General features: G+C 63.8%; 1 protein-coding gene across 1 annotated transcript; it reads left to right on the top strand.

Annotated features, from left to right (window-relative positions):
* The first annotated feature begins 788 nt into the window (after positions 1-788).
* On the top strand, positions 789-15,075 carry COL9A2 (collagen type IX alpha 2 chain). The gene is made up of 33 exons (XM_062190059.1): positions 789-1,533; positions 1,615-2,399; positions 2,559-2,633; positions 3,708-3,743; positions 3,826-3,888; positions 4,864-4,917; positions 5,047-5,082; positions 5,173-5,196; positions 5,481-5,534; positions 5,835-5,888; positions 5,995-6,042; positions 6,232-6,288; positions 6,370-6,423; positions 6,683-6,736; positions 7,117-7,170; positions 7,256-7,309; positions 7,416-7,469; positions 8,739-8,792; positions 9,153-9,206; positions 9,424-9,477; positions 10,390-10,434; positions 10,775-10,828; positions 11,360-11,413; positions 11,651-11,704; positions 11,793-11,864; positions 12,036-12,071; positions 12,191-12,235; positions 12,316-12,348; positions 12,459-12,605; positions 12,723-12,777; positions 13,033-13,221; positions 13,899-13,976; positions 14,291-15,075. Exons 1-33 carry the CDS (start codon positions 789-791, stop codon positions 14,488-14,490), a joined length of 3,525 nt encoding a protein of 1,174 aa, XP_062046043.1. The 3' UTR covers positions 14,491-15,075.
* Positions 15,076-16,706: the final 1,631 nt, after the last annotated feature.

The following is a 16,706-nucleotide window of genomic DNA, read 5'->3' as shown; positions in this document are numbered from 1 at the left end:
CTCCTGGTCTCCCATGCGGGTGCAGGGCCCAAGGACTTGGGCCATCCTCCACTGCACTCTCTGGCCACAGCAGAGAGCTGGCCTGGAAGAGGGGCAACAGGGACAGAATCCGGTGCACCGACCGGGACTAGAACCTGGTGTGCCGGCGCCGGAGGCGGAGGATTAGCTTATTGAGCCCCGGCGGGCACCGGCCTAATAATAAATACATCTTTTAAAAAATCCACATACAGTTTTTTCCATAATCTGCATTTCCCTTGAACTTCATAGGGGTGTGACTACAGGAGCTGGTGGCTTCACCAGTGACAGAGTCGGACCCCCAAGTGCTTTAACCTCCGTTGCCTAAGGGAACAGAGGGAGGGGAGGACTGTGGACAGGTCGGGTCTGGAAACTGCGGTAAGTGAGCGGGTGGTCGTTTACGTTTCCTTGGAGAGGAGCTGAGAAGCTGGGGAAGAAGGCCCGACCCCAGACACTGCGGCGGCCCGGGAGCAGCAGGGAAGCTGAAGGTGGGAGCCCGGGGCGCTGGGAGGGGAACCTGGGCAGGGAAACACAAGGGCGGGCCAGGTGCCAGCAGCCTCCCGCCAGGAAGACGGGAGAGGGGTCGGGCCTCGCCGGCGACCTCCGGGAGACTGACGCCCCGCCAGGAGCAGAAGCCCGAGGTGAGGTGAGGGCGAGGGAGCGAGTTCGGAGGTGGGCGCAGGTGCTGCCGAGCCGGCGCGGGATGTAGCCAGAGCCGAGCGCCGACCGAGGGAGGATGCTGGGGGTTCATGTGTGCAAGAGGCCGGGTGCCCATGGAAGGGACAGAGCCCGTGGGCACAGAAGAGAGACCATCGAGCTCTGGAGAGCAGGAGTCGGGCCCCGCCTGGAGGAGGCGGCTGAGCCCGGGGGTGCGTGTGGGAGCTGCGGGCAGGGAGGAAGGCGCTGGGCCCGGGAAGCCGGGCCGAGGGGGACTTCCGACGGCCCTCTGCCTCCTTCCCGAGACATGGGACCGTCCACTCCGTCCGCGCCCGGGTCGCCCCTCGGGTGACGTCCGGCCGCGGCCTCCGGGAAGCCGGCGTGGAGGACGGAGGGCAGAGGGTGGGCGCGGAAGGCCGGACCGAGCGGGGCGGAGCTGGGCGGAGGGCGCCGGCCTCCTCCCCCTCCTCTCAGGTGACAGAGCCCGCCGGCCCCCGCCCCGCCCCACCGCATATCCAGGAGGCCCGGCCCACCCCGTCCCCAGCCGCCAGCGCCGCAGCGCCCGAGTCTCCGCCGTCGGTGCGAGCCCGGACCCGAGCCCCCTCGGTGCACTGCCGCCCGCTATGGCCGCCGCGGCCGCCCCCCGCAGCCTCCTTGTTCTCCTGCAGGTGCTGGGTCTCGCCCTGGCGCAGATCGTAAGTCCCAGGGCCACTCCAGGCCGGGTTCAAGGGCGCGGGGTCTGGGGCCCGGGATTCAGGATGCGGAGTCTGCGAAGGGCTCTGCCCCCGTCGCATCCTCCACGGCCGCCGCCTGGCCCGAGGGGGCGCCGGGGACGGTCCGAGGGTGCAGAAACTGCGCGAGGCGCGGCGCGGTGACAGGCTCTGAAGAAGCCGGGGAGCCAGGGGGACCCTGTCCGGAGATGCCCGACCCTGCCCGGGACAGGCGGCAGGGCCGGCCCCCGGCGCTGGCAGCCCCGAAGGCCCAGGTGGCAGCGAGGACAATGGTGCCCATTCACGGCGCTGCGGAGCCTCCGCCCCCGCCGCTTCCCAGGGGGCGCCGGCTCCAGCCAGACGCCGCTGTGTCCCCGCGGCGGCCTCTCTGACAGCTACCAGCCGCGCGCGCCGTGCGTGCGAGGATCCGCGGGCTCTGCGGGCGCTCACTGGGTCCCGAGCGCAACCGCGGGCACCGTCCAGGCGCCGTCTGGTGCCAGGTGCGGTGCGCAATTCGCCTTCTGGGCGCCAGTGTGTGAACCACCGAGCCCCGGAGGGCGAGGGCGCCTGGCCGGCTCCGGACCCCGGACCCCAGACCCGCAAGGGGCCGCGGTGCTGGGGAAGGGGCGCTCGGCGTGGGAGGGGAGCAGCCTCTCCGCCCTCCCCCGACGTGCGCTTCCTTTCCCTGTGGCATCCCCATTGCCCACTGGCTTTCACCCTCACCAGGGGGACGGGAAGGGGCACCCACACACCCTGGATACCCGTGGTTCCTCTAAAAATAACAACACTGATGGCATTCACCGAGTCTGCTGGGCACCCCCTGGCATCCTGGCTGGCGCTGATCCGAGCCGTCAGCATCCTCCGTCTCTCCCGTGCGAGACAGCGCGAGGGCCGCTTGGCACGGCGGAGGCTGCCGGGCAGACCCGGGAAGGAACTGGCCGTGCCCCGCACTCTCTGTGCGCCCACCCTGCGCATCCATACGCTTTCTTTTCTTCCACTGCACCTGGGGCTGAAACAGTATGTGCCTCTCAGTTCTGGAAACTCGGTGAATGAAAGCGCTTACAGAGGCGCAGCTCCGCGGACCCAGCAGGTTCTCCGAGGGAGGTGTAGCCCTAGGACCCCGCTCCCGGGGTGGGCTGCCTGCACTGAGGGCTGCTCCCCTGTGTGTACTTCCAGAGAGGGCCGCCAGGAGAGCCGGGGCCTCCAGGGCCCCCGGGGCCGCCGGGAGTGCCGGGATCCGACGGCATCGACGTGAGTCTCTAACCCGGGAGCCGCGGGGGAGGAGGCGGCGGACAAAGGCGGACTTTGTGCGCGGGGGATTGGCCGTGGGGGCTGGGGTGTGTGTGGAGGTGCAATGCCCGCTGTCGCCGGAAGGCGGCGCCGGCCCGCACCACAAGGAGCACGTTTGTTCTGCGAAAACCTCAAAACCAGCCCTGGAGAGCGGAGCCCGCGGCCGCCGCGGGCGCACAAGGCACGGCTGTTCCCGCCTGCCCGCAGCGGGGCACAGCGAGGCCTTATCCGCCGCCTCTCGGGGCGGGAGACGCCCCAGGCCCTCGCCCTACCCCGGACACGTCTGGGCGCTTCTCCAGGGCAGCTTGGGAGCCGCGGCCACGCCGCTCACCAGCCAGGACCACACTCCTGTCTCCCGGCTTGGCCTTTTCTCCCCGATTTAGAATCAGGGCGTGGGGCGGGGAGGAGCTTTCGTTGCCCCCCGGCGCGGTGAGGGTTAAATTCCTCCCGCTGCAGGCAGGCCCCGCCGGAGGTCGGCTCCGTGTTTACCGTCTGGACAGACTCCTATTCAGCCTGGTGCCCCACTGCCCAGACACGGGCCGCTGGGCCGCTGCCAGCTCTGTGGCGGCTGCAGGCCCGGCAGGGCCCGGGGGCCCCTCTGGGGCTGACTCTGACTACACCGAGGGCCTCTAGCACCGGGCGAGGGCTCCCTGCTGCCCCGGGAACATTTTGAACTCACCTTGTCCTTGCCCGGTGATGGAGCCACCTGGGATGGAGTCGCTGCCCACCGGGCTCACCTGAGGCCCCACCCTTCTTCCCTTGCTCAAGCCCGAGGTAGCCAGAGCCCCCCCCCCCATTGGGGAGGTCTGGCCCCCTCCTGGCTCACCCAGTGGTGCACTGGGTAGCACACCTCCAGCCTGGCTGGGGGTGGTCTCCATGCCCCCAGGACTTTGAGTTTTTTTGGGGGGGAGGTGAACAGGGGGCTACTTTCCTAAAACGTGCAAGGCTGAGGGGTGGGGAGCAGAGAAGAGGAGCGTGGGCGGGGGGAGTTTGGGACTGGCCCACGTGAGCCCATCTGTGTCTTGTGTCTTCCAGGGTGACAAGGGGCCTCCTGGGAAAGCTGGCCCTCCGGTGAGTGCTTTTCCACTTTGACCTCTGACCCTCCCATCCTTGCCCTCCTCCCCTAACATCTGCCCCACCCCTGTGTTTCCAGGGACCCAAGGGAGAGCCTGGCAAAGCCGGGCCAGATGGAGCAGACGGGAAGCCGGGGATTGATGTGAGCTGACATGGGTGTGGCGGGCGCGGGTTAGGGTCCCCTTATTGACTCCGGAGCTGGGCTCTGGCGTCTTCGTCTTCGTGGATCTCTCAGAGCTGGGCAGCAGGAGGGAGACTCTGGAGCTGTGAGCCCCATGGGAGGCTCATGCCCACCCCGGAATCGCTGCCTGCCGGGGGAGGGGGGCCTGGGTGCACAGAGGGACCTCTCGCCTGGTGCAGTTGTCCTGTTCAGTCACAGCCCTCGCCACTGAGTGTCCCATTTCTGGCCTCCAAGGATCAGCCTGAACACACTGGATCGCGCTGTCCTTCCCCACCCCCACCCCTTCACTTCCAAAACCACACAACTCAGGAGAGGAGCTGATACCACAGGGCACCCTCCTCTGGGCTTCCAGACACAGCCAGCCCGGGCACTAGGACAGCCACCCTGCAAGGTGGGGATGGGGGTGGGGACACACCTGGGTCAGTCCCCGAGCCAGGAGGAAGGAGAGACCCCCAGGAGCCACTGCAGCCCTGCTGGCTCCAGAGGTATGCCCAGGGCTGGGGTCAGCCCCCAGGGCGCCTCTAAACCCAGCCGCGCCCTGCGAAGAGTACCAAACACCTTGCCTCCTACTGGCACATCGGTTCTCACAGAAGATACGTGTGTACGCTGAACCCATTCTGAGGATGAGTAAACTGAGACTCAGAAAGTGAACAATGGTGGATGGACCTTCCCGACCCGTGTCTAGATGGCCTGGGCTCCCTGACGAGGAGCTGGGAGCTCTTGGCTGACAAATCTTTGGGCCGGGGTTTCTCACCTTGCCCAAGAGGCTGATGGTTCTGCCTGCCTGCTGGGGTGACTGTGCACACAGAGGACTGGCGAGGGAGGCCTTTGCGGGCTGTGATGAAAGGGAGCCTGGGCCCTCCCAGCAGAGGCCGCCGGCCCCACCCTGCCTGCGGTTGGGGATTCTCCCTCCATCCTGCCTGCTCTCTCTTCCAGGGTTTGACTGGAGCCAAGGGGGAGCCCGGGCCCATGGGAGCCCCTGGAGTCAAGGTGAGTGCAGCTCCGGGGGACTGGCATGGATGAGCTAGGGCTGAGGTTGGGGGTGGAGGCGGGCTTCAGCTGAGAGGAGCAGGGACCCAGGAGACCCCCAGCTCTGAGCCTCTGCCCTTCCCCTTGCAGGGCCAGCCTGGGCTCCCCGGCCCTCCGGGCCTGCCGGTGAGTGCAACCTGCAAGGTCTCTGGGGAGGGCAGGCAGGGAGGACCCGACCGGGAGCCATGAGCCCAATCTCCTTCCCTTCTATTCCAGGGCCCTGGTTTCGCTGGACCACCTGTAAGTCTGTGGGGACAACAGAAGGGCTTCCAGAGGACTTGCCACGAGGGGCAGGGCGGTGTGCCAGGACCGTGTCAGGGATGGGGCGGGGGCCCAGGCCAGCCCACTCTGGTGCTTTGCGCTCATTCTGGAATTTTCTGGTCCTGTGAGCCCTAACCTGTCTGTCTGGGGTCGGTCAAAAAGTCCCAGTGGGAAAGGGGACTCTGGGTGCCTGGCCCCACCTGCCTGCCCAGGGTGGCCTGAGCCTCTGGGGAATCTTGGCCAACCACATCTCTGCTCCCCAGGGACCGCCTGGACCTGTTGGCCTCCCTGGAGAGATCGGAATCCCAGGCCCCAAGGTGAGCTCCACTTGACCCCCTCTGCCTCGGGTCTCTGAGCTGGTTAGCGGAGGGGGCGTCCCAGAAGCTCCTGGGCCTGCTGATGGACACCACGGGACTGCTCCAGCCTGGGCCAGGAACCCCTGCCGCTGAGCCAGGCCTACCATCGATAGTTTAGGTCTTGATGTCCCCAGCCTGATGGCTCTCAGGAGGTGCCCTGGAGGGCAGTTGCACAGTGCATTGGCAGGAAGTGGAGGAGGGAGCGTGGCTACCTGGGGCAGGGCTGGCCAGAGATATGATTTGGGCCCCTCTTGCTTCCAGGGGGATCCTGGACCAGAGGGACCCTCAGGGCCCCCAGGACCTCCTGGGAAACCGGTAAGTGTCCTCAGACCTCCCGCATGGTCACGTGCTCCTGGAGGAGGAGCAAGCCTGGGGTGGAGAAGGGTCAGGTCCAGCTCCATCATCAACGGTCTCCTCTCAGGGCCGCCCAGGGACCATCCAGGGCCTGGAGGGCAGCGCAGACTTCCTGGTGAGAGGCGGGGCCTGGGGCCCGGCTCATTCTGGGAGGGAGGCTCAGGGAGAGGTGGGCCGGGGCTGCGGTACAGAGGTCCAACCAGGGGAAGGGGGGAGGCTTCAGGAATTGACAAGATGGGGTGGTACTGCCTAGGGGCCTCCACCAGGCCACTGACCCCAGGGCCCTGTGGCGTTGTCTTTCCAGTGTCCAACCAACTGTCCTGCGGGAGTGAAAGGGCCCCCGGGGTTACAGGGCGTGAAGGTGAGAGCTGCTGGCCTGGGTCTCGGGAGGGTGGAGCTGCTGATCCGGAGGGAACCTCATGCTGACCCCTCTCCCCTTCAGGGGCACCCGGGCAAACGTGGGCTTCTTGGTGATCCTGGCCGCCAGGGGAAGCCGGTAAGCATGAGGGCTGGGGGCCGAGGGAACGGGGATGTGGGAAGAGGGCCCCGTGCCCCCTTCACCCCTTGCCTCTTTCCGTGGGTTCTGGGGTGGCCTTGAGCTGGGATGCAGGAGGCGCCCCTTGTTGCTCAGCCTTGGGGTCCCCGTCTGTAACCGGCCCTGTGTGCTTTCCAAGGCTCCCTGCTGGCTGCTTTTGCAGGGATGGGGGCAGAGTCCTCACCTGTCTGCCTGTCTGATGTTCCTCCTTGCCCCGTAGGGCCCCAAGGGAAATGTGGGAGCCTCCGGAGAGCCAGGCATCCCTGGACCCCCGGTAAGGAACATTTGCCCCGTGGCCCGCTCGCCCTCGTCCTTGGAGCCCTTCCCAGAGTTACCCCTGCCCAGGCCTCGGACCTGTACAAGAGTCACCTGTGTCCAGCTGTGTCCAGCTGCTGGGGGGAGAGGGAGGCTGAGGCTGTCAGGAATTAGGGGACGGGACCAAAGCTATCAGCCTGTAGGCCAGGCTAGGGTTCAGGTTCTGCCGTCTGAGTGACACCTGGCGAGTTCCTCCCCATCCGTGAACACCACTGCCCCATGGGTGCCATCCAGGTTATGCTGCCCACCTCACATGGGGCAGTGGCTGGGGGGCGGTGTCAGAGGAGGTGCGTGAAGGGGGCTTGCAGTCACTGTTGCTGGATTTCTCTGCCTTCACAGGGTCCGCAGGGCATCAGAGGCTACCCAGGCATGGCGGGACCCAAGGGAGAGATGGTGAGTGAAACCAGGATATGCCCTGGTCAGCCTGGCGGCCTCTGGGGTCCAGCCAGGACAGACTTCAACCCTGTCTTCTCTCCAGGGTCCTCAAGGGTACAAAGGCATGGTGGGCTCCATCGGTGCTGCAGGGCCACCGGTAAGCCTGCTCCTCTATCCACTGCCAAGCTGGGCTCCAGCAGCTGCAGACTGTGTGAGGCTCCCCCAAGCCCACAGGACCTGAAGCCATTTGTCTTTCTTGCCAGGGTGAAGAAGGCCCACGGGGGCCACCAGGCCGAGCTGGGGAGAAGGGAGATGTGGTGAGTCCTAAGGTGCCCTTTGTCCAGCCAGGGCTCTGGGGGTGCTGGGTGGCACTCAGCTGCACCCAAGGCTGGTGTGGTATGCGCGTGTGTGTCTGTGTGCATATGTATGTGTGTGTGCATATGTGTCTCCGTGTGCAGGTGTCTGTGTGTGCATGCATTTCTCTGTGTGTACATGTGTGTATGTGTGTCTCTGTGTGCGTGTGTGCATATGTGTGTATTTCTGTGTATATGTGTCTGTGTACATGTGTCTCTGTATGTGCGTGTGTACATATGTGTGTGTGCACGTGTTTGTGTGTATGTGTGCATGTGTGTCTGTGCATATGTGTGTCTGTGGGTCTGTGTATGTATATCTCTACGTGTGCACATATATGCTCCTGTGTGTGTGCATCTGGGCCTGTGAGGCTCACTGCTGGCATGTCCAGAGGCCACTCAGCCCCAGTTCCAACTTGGAGAGAAGCCGTGGGATCCAGTCCATGCTCCCAGGGCCAGACAATGAAATTCCAGCAAACCAGTCATGAGGCTAATGAGATTTGGTCCAGAACCCAGATCTCTTTCCTCTCTTACTTCTATTTTTTAATTAATAGCCTTTTTGGCAGAAAAAAACCAGCATAAAGTACATTTAATTATTTTTAGGTTTTAGTTTTTCAATGCAATTTTAAAATACACAGGAAAGTAGAGAGAATGCTGGGAGGAACCCCTGGGCCTGCCTCCCAGGCCCGTAAATGTTGCCACTGTGCCATATTTGCCTCACTCGTCCGCCTGTCCTCCCGTCCCTCACTTGTCCTCACTTTGCTCTGATGCTTCAAGCAAGGCCTTCCCATCCTCCCATTTCACTCCAAAGTGCCAAGGCCTCACATACTCAGCATTGTCACAGCTCACAGAAGAAACCACATCTCGTTACAGCGTCAAATAGCCAGTCTGTGTCCAGTTTTTCCCAGGCATCGCAAAATGCTTTCTCATGGTCCTCGTTCAGGTCAAGACCCACTGAGAGCCCACCGATGCCTCTGGCTGCTGTGTTTCTTTACCCAACAGGAGCTGGGGTCTGAGTGGCCGGGGTCTCAGCGGGTACCGGCTCACACCCCCGGACCTCCCCAGCCCAGCCTGGCTGCTCAGCGCTGACCTACCTGGTTCTCCTACAGCCCCTGCCCGGGGCGGCCATGGCCAGGGGACTCTGGGAGCCAGAGGCGATGGTTCCCGGCAGATCCCCTGTCCGCACAGGCAGACAGGGCTCAGCATCCTGAAGGTGACCTGAGCTCTACTTTGCAGGGCAGCCCGGGTGTTCGAGGACCCCAGGGGATCACAGGCCCGAAGGGAGCAGCCGTAAGTGCCAGAGGCCAGGCCCACCCTGGGAGAGGTCGCGGTCCAATTTGTGAAAACCCCCAGAGGAGGAGGAGCCTGGGCTTGCAGACTGAACCTCAAGAAACACCCCCCCCCCTTTTCTTAGTTTCTTCTCCTGTGACTAGGGGGCGCTGCCTCAGAGAGCTCATGGGAAGCTCCTAGCAGTCTGAGACCCTGCCCTCTAGCACCACCCTCCCCCTTAGCCGGTGGGCCTCCCTGAGACAACCAGACTCACGCCCTCCCTGTGTACTGCAGCTGCCATGGGGTTAGGGGGTGGGGGGAGCGGCTTGACCCCATGCATCACCCCAATGCGAGTCTCCCCTGAACTTTCCCTCCAAGCAGGGCCCCCCAGGCATCAACGGCAAAGATGGGACCCCAGGCATGCCTGGCATGAAGGTAGGAGAGGGGTCAGCTTGGGGGTGGGGAGGGGGGAGGGCCAGGGTCTCTCCTCCCATCACATCGATCCTGGGGCTGGGGCCTGAGATCCTCCAGGGCGTCACAGACAGGGCTCTTCCTGCCTCTGGCTCTTGGTTTCCCTCCTTGCATTTGGATGTGAGTCAGGGACCCTCTGGCTGGAGCTCTGACTGTTCCCCGTGCTTCTCTGTCTCTCCAGGGCAGTGCAGGAAAGGCGGGGCGGCCAGGGAGCCCAGGCCACCAGGGCCTCGCAGTGAGTACTGGGGGCAGGTTGCTCCTCCTCCATCCCCTTGGCCTTGGAGAGGCCAGGCTCGCTGTGGCCCGCCTCCCCACAAGGGCACTAGTGGTTGATGAGGTCTAAATCTACACCCTCGGGCTCTTGCCTATGTGATCCCTGAGTTAGGCCTCATCGTTTGGACGACTGCTGGGGGCTCTTCTTGGACCCTTCCAGACCTCCATGTTGGCTCAGTGGAATCTGCTCATTGCCCTGTGAAAGCACCTTCCATGGCTCCCATTACCTCCAGGAAAAAGTCATTCAATCCAGGCACTCGTTGAATAGCTGCTGAGTATTGGGGGTGCAGTAAGCGACAGGGACATGGTGATGAACAGGACAGAGGCAGCCGCACCCTCCCAGCTCGTCCTAGAGTTCAGTGGCCACCGCAATGTGGCCCAGCCTTCCCCTCCTGCCCCGCCAGCCACAGCCCTTCTTGGTCCTCTCCCATTCTCCGCACTGCCAAGGCTTTTCTCCCGGACGCTTGCTGGGCCCTCCGCTGGGCATGGCCTTCCCTGCCTCTCTGCTCCTCCAGCCCATGCTGGAGCCCAGCCCCTGGGAGCTGCCCCACCCCCCACTGCTGGGGCAGTGCCTGCCAGAGTCTGCAGTCAGACACACGTGTATGCACATGAATGTGCACACATGGCCCTGTGTGCCCAGGAGCACATAGGCGTGTTCACCTTTCCCCCAAGGAGCACAGGCCCTGGCATGCTGCCGTTTTCTGTAGCCCACGCCTCCTGGCCCAGGGGTGCAGCCAAGTTCTGACACTGAGGCTGGGCCTTTCAGTCAGCTCCCCCAGGGAAGAGGACCTGGACTGGGGCGGGGAGGCAAGGCGGCAGGTGCACAGGGCTCCCCCGTGCCAGGGCAGAAACCGATGCCAGCTTCTTCCTGCAGGGTGTTCCAGGCCAGCCCGGGACAAAAGGAGGTCCTGGAGACAAGGTGAGGTGACCCCAACTGGGGGTAGAATTGACCTCATCTGTGCAAGGCAGCCTGGAGGCCCAGGCCCACCCAAGGCTCAGAGACACGGCCTGAGCGCACAGCGCTGGGGCCTAAGTGCCTCTCTCCTACCCTTCACCCTCTGGCCCTCAGCCTGGCTCAGGGGAGCTAGGGTGGCCCAGCTTTGCAGCCACGGGAGAAACAGACACAAGACACTCAGTGGAGCCTAGAGGCCTCTGCCCGGAGCTCTCTCCCCGACTCATTTGGTTCCAGTCTCGATTTAGGGGTCACTGGGCTTCCCCCAGGCCACACAGGCTGACCTGCGACCTGTGTTTTCCTGCAGGGTGAGCCAGGCCAGCAGGGCCTCCCTGGATTCTCTGGTCCCCCTGGGAAGGAGGTAAGTGTCCCTTTCACTGACTCGAGGTTCCTGCTTCACCTCAGGGCTTTGCACTTGGCCCTGGACCGTGGCGAGGCCATCGGGTGGTGCCCTAACCCTGGGCTGTCCAGCGTTAGTCTGGGCTCTGCCTTGATCCACAGACCCAGGAAGGGCCCCGTTCCCTGTGTGCAAGGCAGTGAGGGTGGGGACTGGAGCTGTCACTGGATGTGAGCTCTCCAGATGGCCAGGCTGACCGCGCGCGCGCAGGATGCAGCAGGCAGAGTCATTCATTTCATGGACACCGGGTGCCTGCAACTGTGCTGGACACCGAGGGAGACATGGGCTCCTACGCAGTGGACAAGACAGATAATGAAATAAATAAATAATGGCCGTTGTGGAAGGAAAAGGCCAGGGACCCGGGAGCCTGGGATAGGGGGTCTGCGAGGTCTTCCCTGATGAAGCCAGAAAGCTGAGGCCCAAGGTGGGGAGGGCCAGGCAGGGAGTGGGGGAGGTGTCCTAGGCCCCCTGCTTACCAATTTCTTCTTCCACCAGGGAGAGCCAGGACCTCGAGGGGAAATTGGTCCCCGTGGCATCCTGGGGCAGAAGGTAAGTGCCTGGCACAGCGGTCCCTTGCTGGGGCCCTGGCAGCAGCTGGCACTGTTGATGCAGGATCTGGGTCTGCTCTGGATCCAGCACCTGCCAGGTATTGCCCAGTCAATGAGGTGTGGGGTCTCAGTGTGTGGTGGAACAAGTCACCCCTGCTGGGGACAACAGGAGTGGAGGGCACCCAGCATCGCAGGTTCTGGAGCCCAGCTGCAGTGTGACCTCCTCTTTCCATTTCAGGGTGACCAGGGTGAGAGGGGCCCCGTGGGGCAGCCAGGCCCTCAAGGACGCCAGGTGAGAGCAGGTCGCTGAGGGGGGGGGGGATGGGCAGCACCTCCCCAGCCCCTCCTTTGATTTCCCTTCTGGTTTCTTTCTTCCACAGGGCCCCAAAGGGGAGCAAGGATCGCCGGGAACTCCAGGGCCCCAAGGCTTGCCGGGCATCAAGGGTGAAAAGGTGCCACAACGGGGCTGGGAAATACCTGGGAAAGGCCCTAAGGCAGATGGGTGGGGTTGGGGGGCGAAAAGCTTTCTCTGCGGCCCTGGGGGCAAGGCGGAGTTGGAGAGGGGGATGAGCTGGCCGAGAGAGGGGAGCTCGCCAAGTTCCTCACTGCCCACTCTCTTCCAGGGCTCCCCAGGGAAAACCGGGCCCCGCGGCGGAGTGGTGAGTCCTAGTGCCCAAGTCTCCTCCGTGCAGGCGTCGCGCGCGGGGAGCCTGGGGTCCGCAGCCTCAGCTTCCACCCCGCTGCCACCGTGCATCTGACCCCGGTGCTCTCTTTGCAGGGCGACCCTGGCGTGGCAGGCCTCCGCGGAGAGAAAGGCGAGAAGGTGAGAGCGTGGGCTGGGGCGAGCGGGCGGGCGGCCGGCCCAGGTCCTCCGTGTGTGACCACGGCTCCTTGTGCCCGCAGGGCGAGTCTGGAGAGCAGGGACCTAAGGGACAGGTGAGTCCCGTCCCCGACGCCCGCAGTCCCGCCGCTTCCCCGGGGCTTGGCCCCGGGACCCCCTGTCCCCGTGCGCACTCGCTCACCACGGCCCTGCGCCCGCTCCGCAGCCAGGAGTCCGCGGAGAACCCGGCTACCCCGGCCCCAGCGGGGATGCGGGCGCCCCCGGCGAGCAGGGCTACCCCGGGCTCCCCGGACCTCGAGGAATGGCCGGAGATCGCGGCTTACCAGGACAGCCCGGGAGACAGGGCGTGGCGGTGAGTGGCCCCCCAAGGCTGGGAGTCCCCCGAGGCTGCCCCGGAGAGGCCGGTGTGAGTGCGGCTGCAGGGCCCTGGCAGCCAGAGGCTTCCTCGCTGATGGCGCCCGTGCTCTAGGGCCGCGACCCCAGTGACCAGCACATCGTGGACGTGGTGATGAAGATGATGCAAGGTGAGGGGGCCGCAGCGCTCCTGAGTCCGGAGTCCTGGGGGCTCCTTCCTGGCGGGGGAACCTGAGATAACTCACCCTGGACCTCGACTGCTGTAAAACGGGGGGGGGGGGGGGGGGGCTGGGGGGGGGGATGGGGGAAGGTGGGGCTCTGTGTCTGCACTCCTGGGGCCAGGGCCATCAGCTCTGCTTTCCCTGGGGTTCCTGGGCTGACACCGTCCTCCCTCCCTCCCTCCTTCCGCCCTTCCCTCTCTCCAGAACAACTGGCAGAGGTAGCTGTGAGTGCCAAGCGTGAAGCCCTGGGTGCCATGGGCATAATGGGCCCACCAGGACCCCCGGGGCCCCCTGGGTACCCAGGCAAACAGGGACCCAATGGACATCCTGGCCCTCGGGGCATTCCTGGCATCGTGGGAGCCGTGGGTCAGATTGGCAACACCGGGCCCAAGGGTGAGTGCTGCTCTGGGGCGGGAGTGGGGCTGGGTGTGGGGATTTGGCCAAGAGTGCCCTGGCAGGGGGCTCATCCCCTCCCCAGGAAGTGACACAGCTGCTTCCCCCCCCACGCCCTCAGGAGAGACACAGTCCTGGGCCTTCTCTCCCAGTGGCACACTGATGGCAACTCATGTACCCTTGGATAATTTGGGTTTTGTTTATTTTAAGCTGCTTTGCGGTGCCCCCAGCCCTCTTTCCACGACTCTGGGGTTGGGGAACAGTGGTCAGAGCAGTAGAGCAGGGGGCGGAGCCCTGGCTGTGAGGCCAGACTCTGCCACTCTGCTGTCCTGGCCCTTGGACAGGTTCCTTGTCAGTTTCCCTGGGCCTTAGGTGTATCATCTGTAACCAGGGGACACTGGCACTGGCAACCTCTCGGTGTTGGAGAGACAGTCACCTTCAGCGGCAGCTGACATAGAGCTTGGGGGGGCCCGCTGGGGAGGGGCTGGCACTCATCGGCCCAGAACAAGCTCCACCTGTGTCACCTTCCACCCCTTCTCTGGGCCTGCGCCCTCATTTCCCCTATCATGCGGGAGCACACAACAGTCGCTCTGTGTGGAGCAGGAGTTAAACTGCACACGGAGTAGGGAAAACATTTTCCGGTTGTGAGCAACCAAGGCTCCCTCTTCTGTCTACAGGCAAACGAGGAGAGAAGGGTGATCAAGGAGAAGTGGGACGTGGACATCCCGGGATGCCCGGGCCCCCCGGGATCCCAGGTGAGACCGGGGCTCTGCCCAGCGCGCACCCCGCCGCCATTCTGTCCCCCAGCTCAGGGAGTAATGACCACAGACCCCCAGGTCTCTCCTGTGGAGGCCTCCCCAACACGCGACCCTCAGACACCCTGCCTCTCCAGCTCTCCGGAGCCCCTGAGGTTGTACTTCCTGGAGCGGGGGAGGGGCGAGCGCGCCCTGGACTCTCAGCCTGGGGGCCTAAGGCGCAAGCACAGAAGCTCCTTTCTCCCATTTGACGAATTCCCCACCACCACCGAAACAGGAGAAGGCCGCCATGTCTGGACTTTGTCCCTTTGCAGGACTCCCTGGCCGCCCTGGCCAGGCCATCAACGGCAAGGATGGAGACCGAGGGTCCCCGGGGGCTCCAGGAGAGGCTGGCCGGCCTGGCCTGCCGGGACCCGTGGGGCTGCCAGGCTTCTGTGAGCCGGCGGCCTGCCTTGGAGCTTCGGCCTACACGTCTGCCCGCCTTGTAGAACCCGGATCCATCAAGGGGCCGTGAGCATGAGGCCAGGACAGAGCCTTCTGCGGGGGAGGGAGGAGGTCCCCTCCGGGTGGACGTGCACCCCAGCCCGCGGCCCAGGAACCTCACTTCCCCGGGACCTTCTGAATGGGACCCAAGAGTCTTGAAGAAGTGGAATATTCTAGAACACGGGGGAAGGGAAGGCATCGGAGTGCACAGATGAGGCCCATGGTCAGGGCCAGTGTCGCTGGGGAGTAGAGCTCCCAAGGCAAGTGGGGGGCTCTCCTCCCAGAGCCCCGCTCCGCTGTTAGCAGACCAAACATCCCCCAGCCCTGCTCCGAGCTCCGCCAGCCAGCCAGCCAGCCAGCCAGCCCTTGCATCCGGGAGCAGGTGGACGGAATCTCTGCTGCACCCTGATCCTGCTGTCACTCTCCGAACATACTGGGTGACTGCTGGTGCGCGACGGCCCTGAGGGGGCCTTCCTGAGCCAGCGCATGGGCTCCTTTCTGGCCCCCAGCTGAGTATTTAAGCACCTGGCGCCCTTCTCTCTGGCGTTGTGGGCCCCCCCCCCCCCGAAATTCACTCAGGCTTTTCTGTAAATAAAAGCCCCCAGCTTGGGCACAAACCAGGATGTGTGCCGTTGGGCTCGATTTCCTGTGCACTGGGGCTGGGAGATGGTTGCCGGGGCAGGTAGTCAGGGGGCCGGAAGGGGTAGGCAGGGTGTGGGGTGAGCCTGAGCACGGAGGCAGGATGGTGACCTCCTGGGTAACTCCGGGCAGCTTTGGCAGGGGCTCAGCTGCGCCCTCCGTGTCCCAGGATAGCAGCCGGGAGGTCCCCTGGGAGTCATTGCTGCTGTGTGCCAGCCCTGGAGCGGGAGCTGCTGCTGTATGGCTGCAAGAGCTGGTCCTCCCTTCCAGGGCTTCCCCTGTCTGTGACAGGGGCCTGGCTGATGAAAGTCCAGCGGGTTTGGCTCAGATCTGCTCTGCACCCCTCGTGGCTCCTGGCCCAGGGCTCCCCAGGCCGGGGAGGAGCTTCCGAGACATGGGCCGTGACCAGTTCTTTGCTTCATTAGATTTGGGCCTACGTTGTCCTGGATGAGGTGCTCTGCAGGCCCAGCCCTGAGGCTGAGGCCCTCCCACAGCTGATCCTGAACTTGGCTCCAAGCCCTCATGTCAGCAGGAGCACCCCCTTCCCTTCAACCTCCCCCTCGGCAGGCTCTCCGATGTTCTGTCGCTGTGAGGCTGGGACCCCTTGCTTGGTCCCAGTGCCTGAAAGCCTGGGCTGAGAGAGCCACGCTGCTCCCGGGGCCGGCCTTTGTCCCCTCTGCCACCTTCCCTGAGCCTGGGTCCATTGGAGGCTCGTGCAGTCACTCCCCCATTCCTCCGGGCTCAGGCGTGTGAAGGGGCTGAAAGGAGAGGCATTCCTACGGACAATTCCCTGGGGGTGCCAGTCTGGGATCACTCACCAGTCTCCCACTTGCCTCTGACCGCCCCTCTGTGCTTGACCCTGGTCCGGCCCACTGCAGCTGTGCCAGCTCCCAGCTGTTCCTTAGCTGGGCTTCAGCACACTGTGCCTGTTGCTTGTGTAACCAGCGCATGCCCCTTCCTTTCCCTTCTCCCATGCTAACCTGTGGCTACTGCACACCTATGGAGGCAAAGAAAACGCGCCTCCCTTTCCTTCTCACATCCTCACGGCCGATCTTGCGACTCATTAGCATGTTTGCTCAATTAGCAGCTAAATAACACTTCAAAAGTCTGGGGACTGAGGCAGGTTGCCCCTGCTCCTACTGCCTCATCTTCCAAAGCCCAGTCTTCTGGGGACCTCACAGCACCCCGGGGGTTAGGACACTGGCCATGATGTGCTGCTGTGCGTCAAAGTGACTGATCAGAGTCATCATTAACAAGTGCCAGTCAGGAGCCCTCCCTGTCGGCATCCTCCAAACACAACCTCATTCTCTCTGTGTACTAGCCCTGCAAAGCAGGTAAGCCCCACTTGTCATGTCAAAAAAAATAGTGCTTCTCTCAGCCCCACCTCTGCCTCCAACTATCATCCCGATCTTTGCTCCCAAAAACAGGAGAATAAAGGGTTGTCTAATTTGGCTTCTAGCTCACCATGCTGTCCCTGCATCTCAATTTTTAAAAAATATTTGTTTGAAAGGCAGAGTGGCAGAGAAAGGGAGAGATAGAAAGAGAAATCTTCCATTGCTAATTCATTCTCCAAATAGCGGCAACGGCTGGTGATGGTCCAGGCTGAAG

Source organism: Lepus europaeus, chromosome 5 (genome assembly GCF_033115175.1).
Source record: "Lepus europaeus isolate LE1 chromosome 5, mLepTim1.pri, whole genome shotgun sequence".
In the NCBI taxonomy this organism is placed as follows: Eukaryota; Metazoa; Chordata; class Mammalia; order Lagomorpha; family Leporidae; genus Lepus; species Lepus europaeus.
Note: the sequence above shows the minus strand (reverse complement) of the source record. Positions and strands in the feature narration are given on the sequence as shown.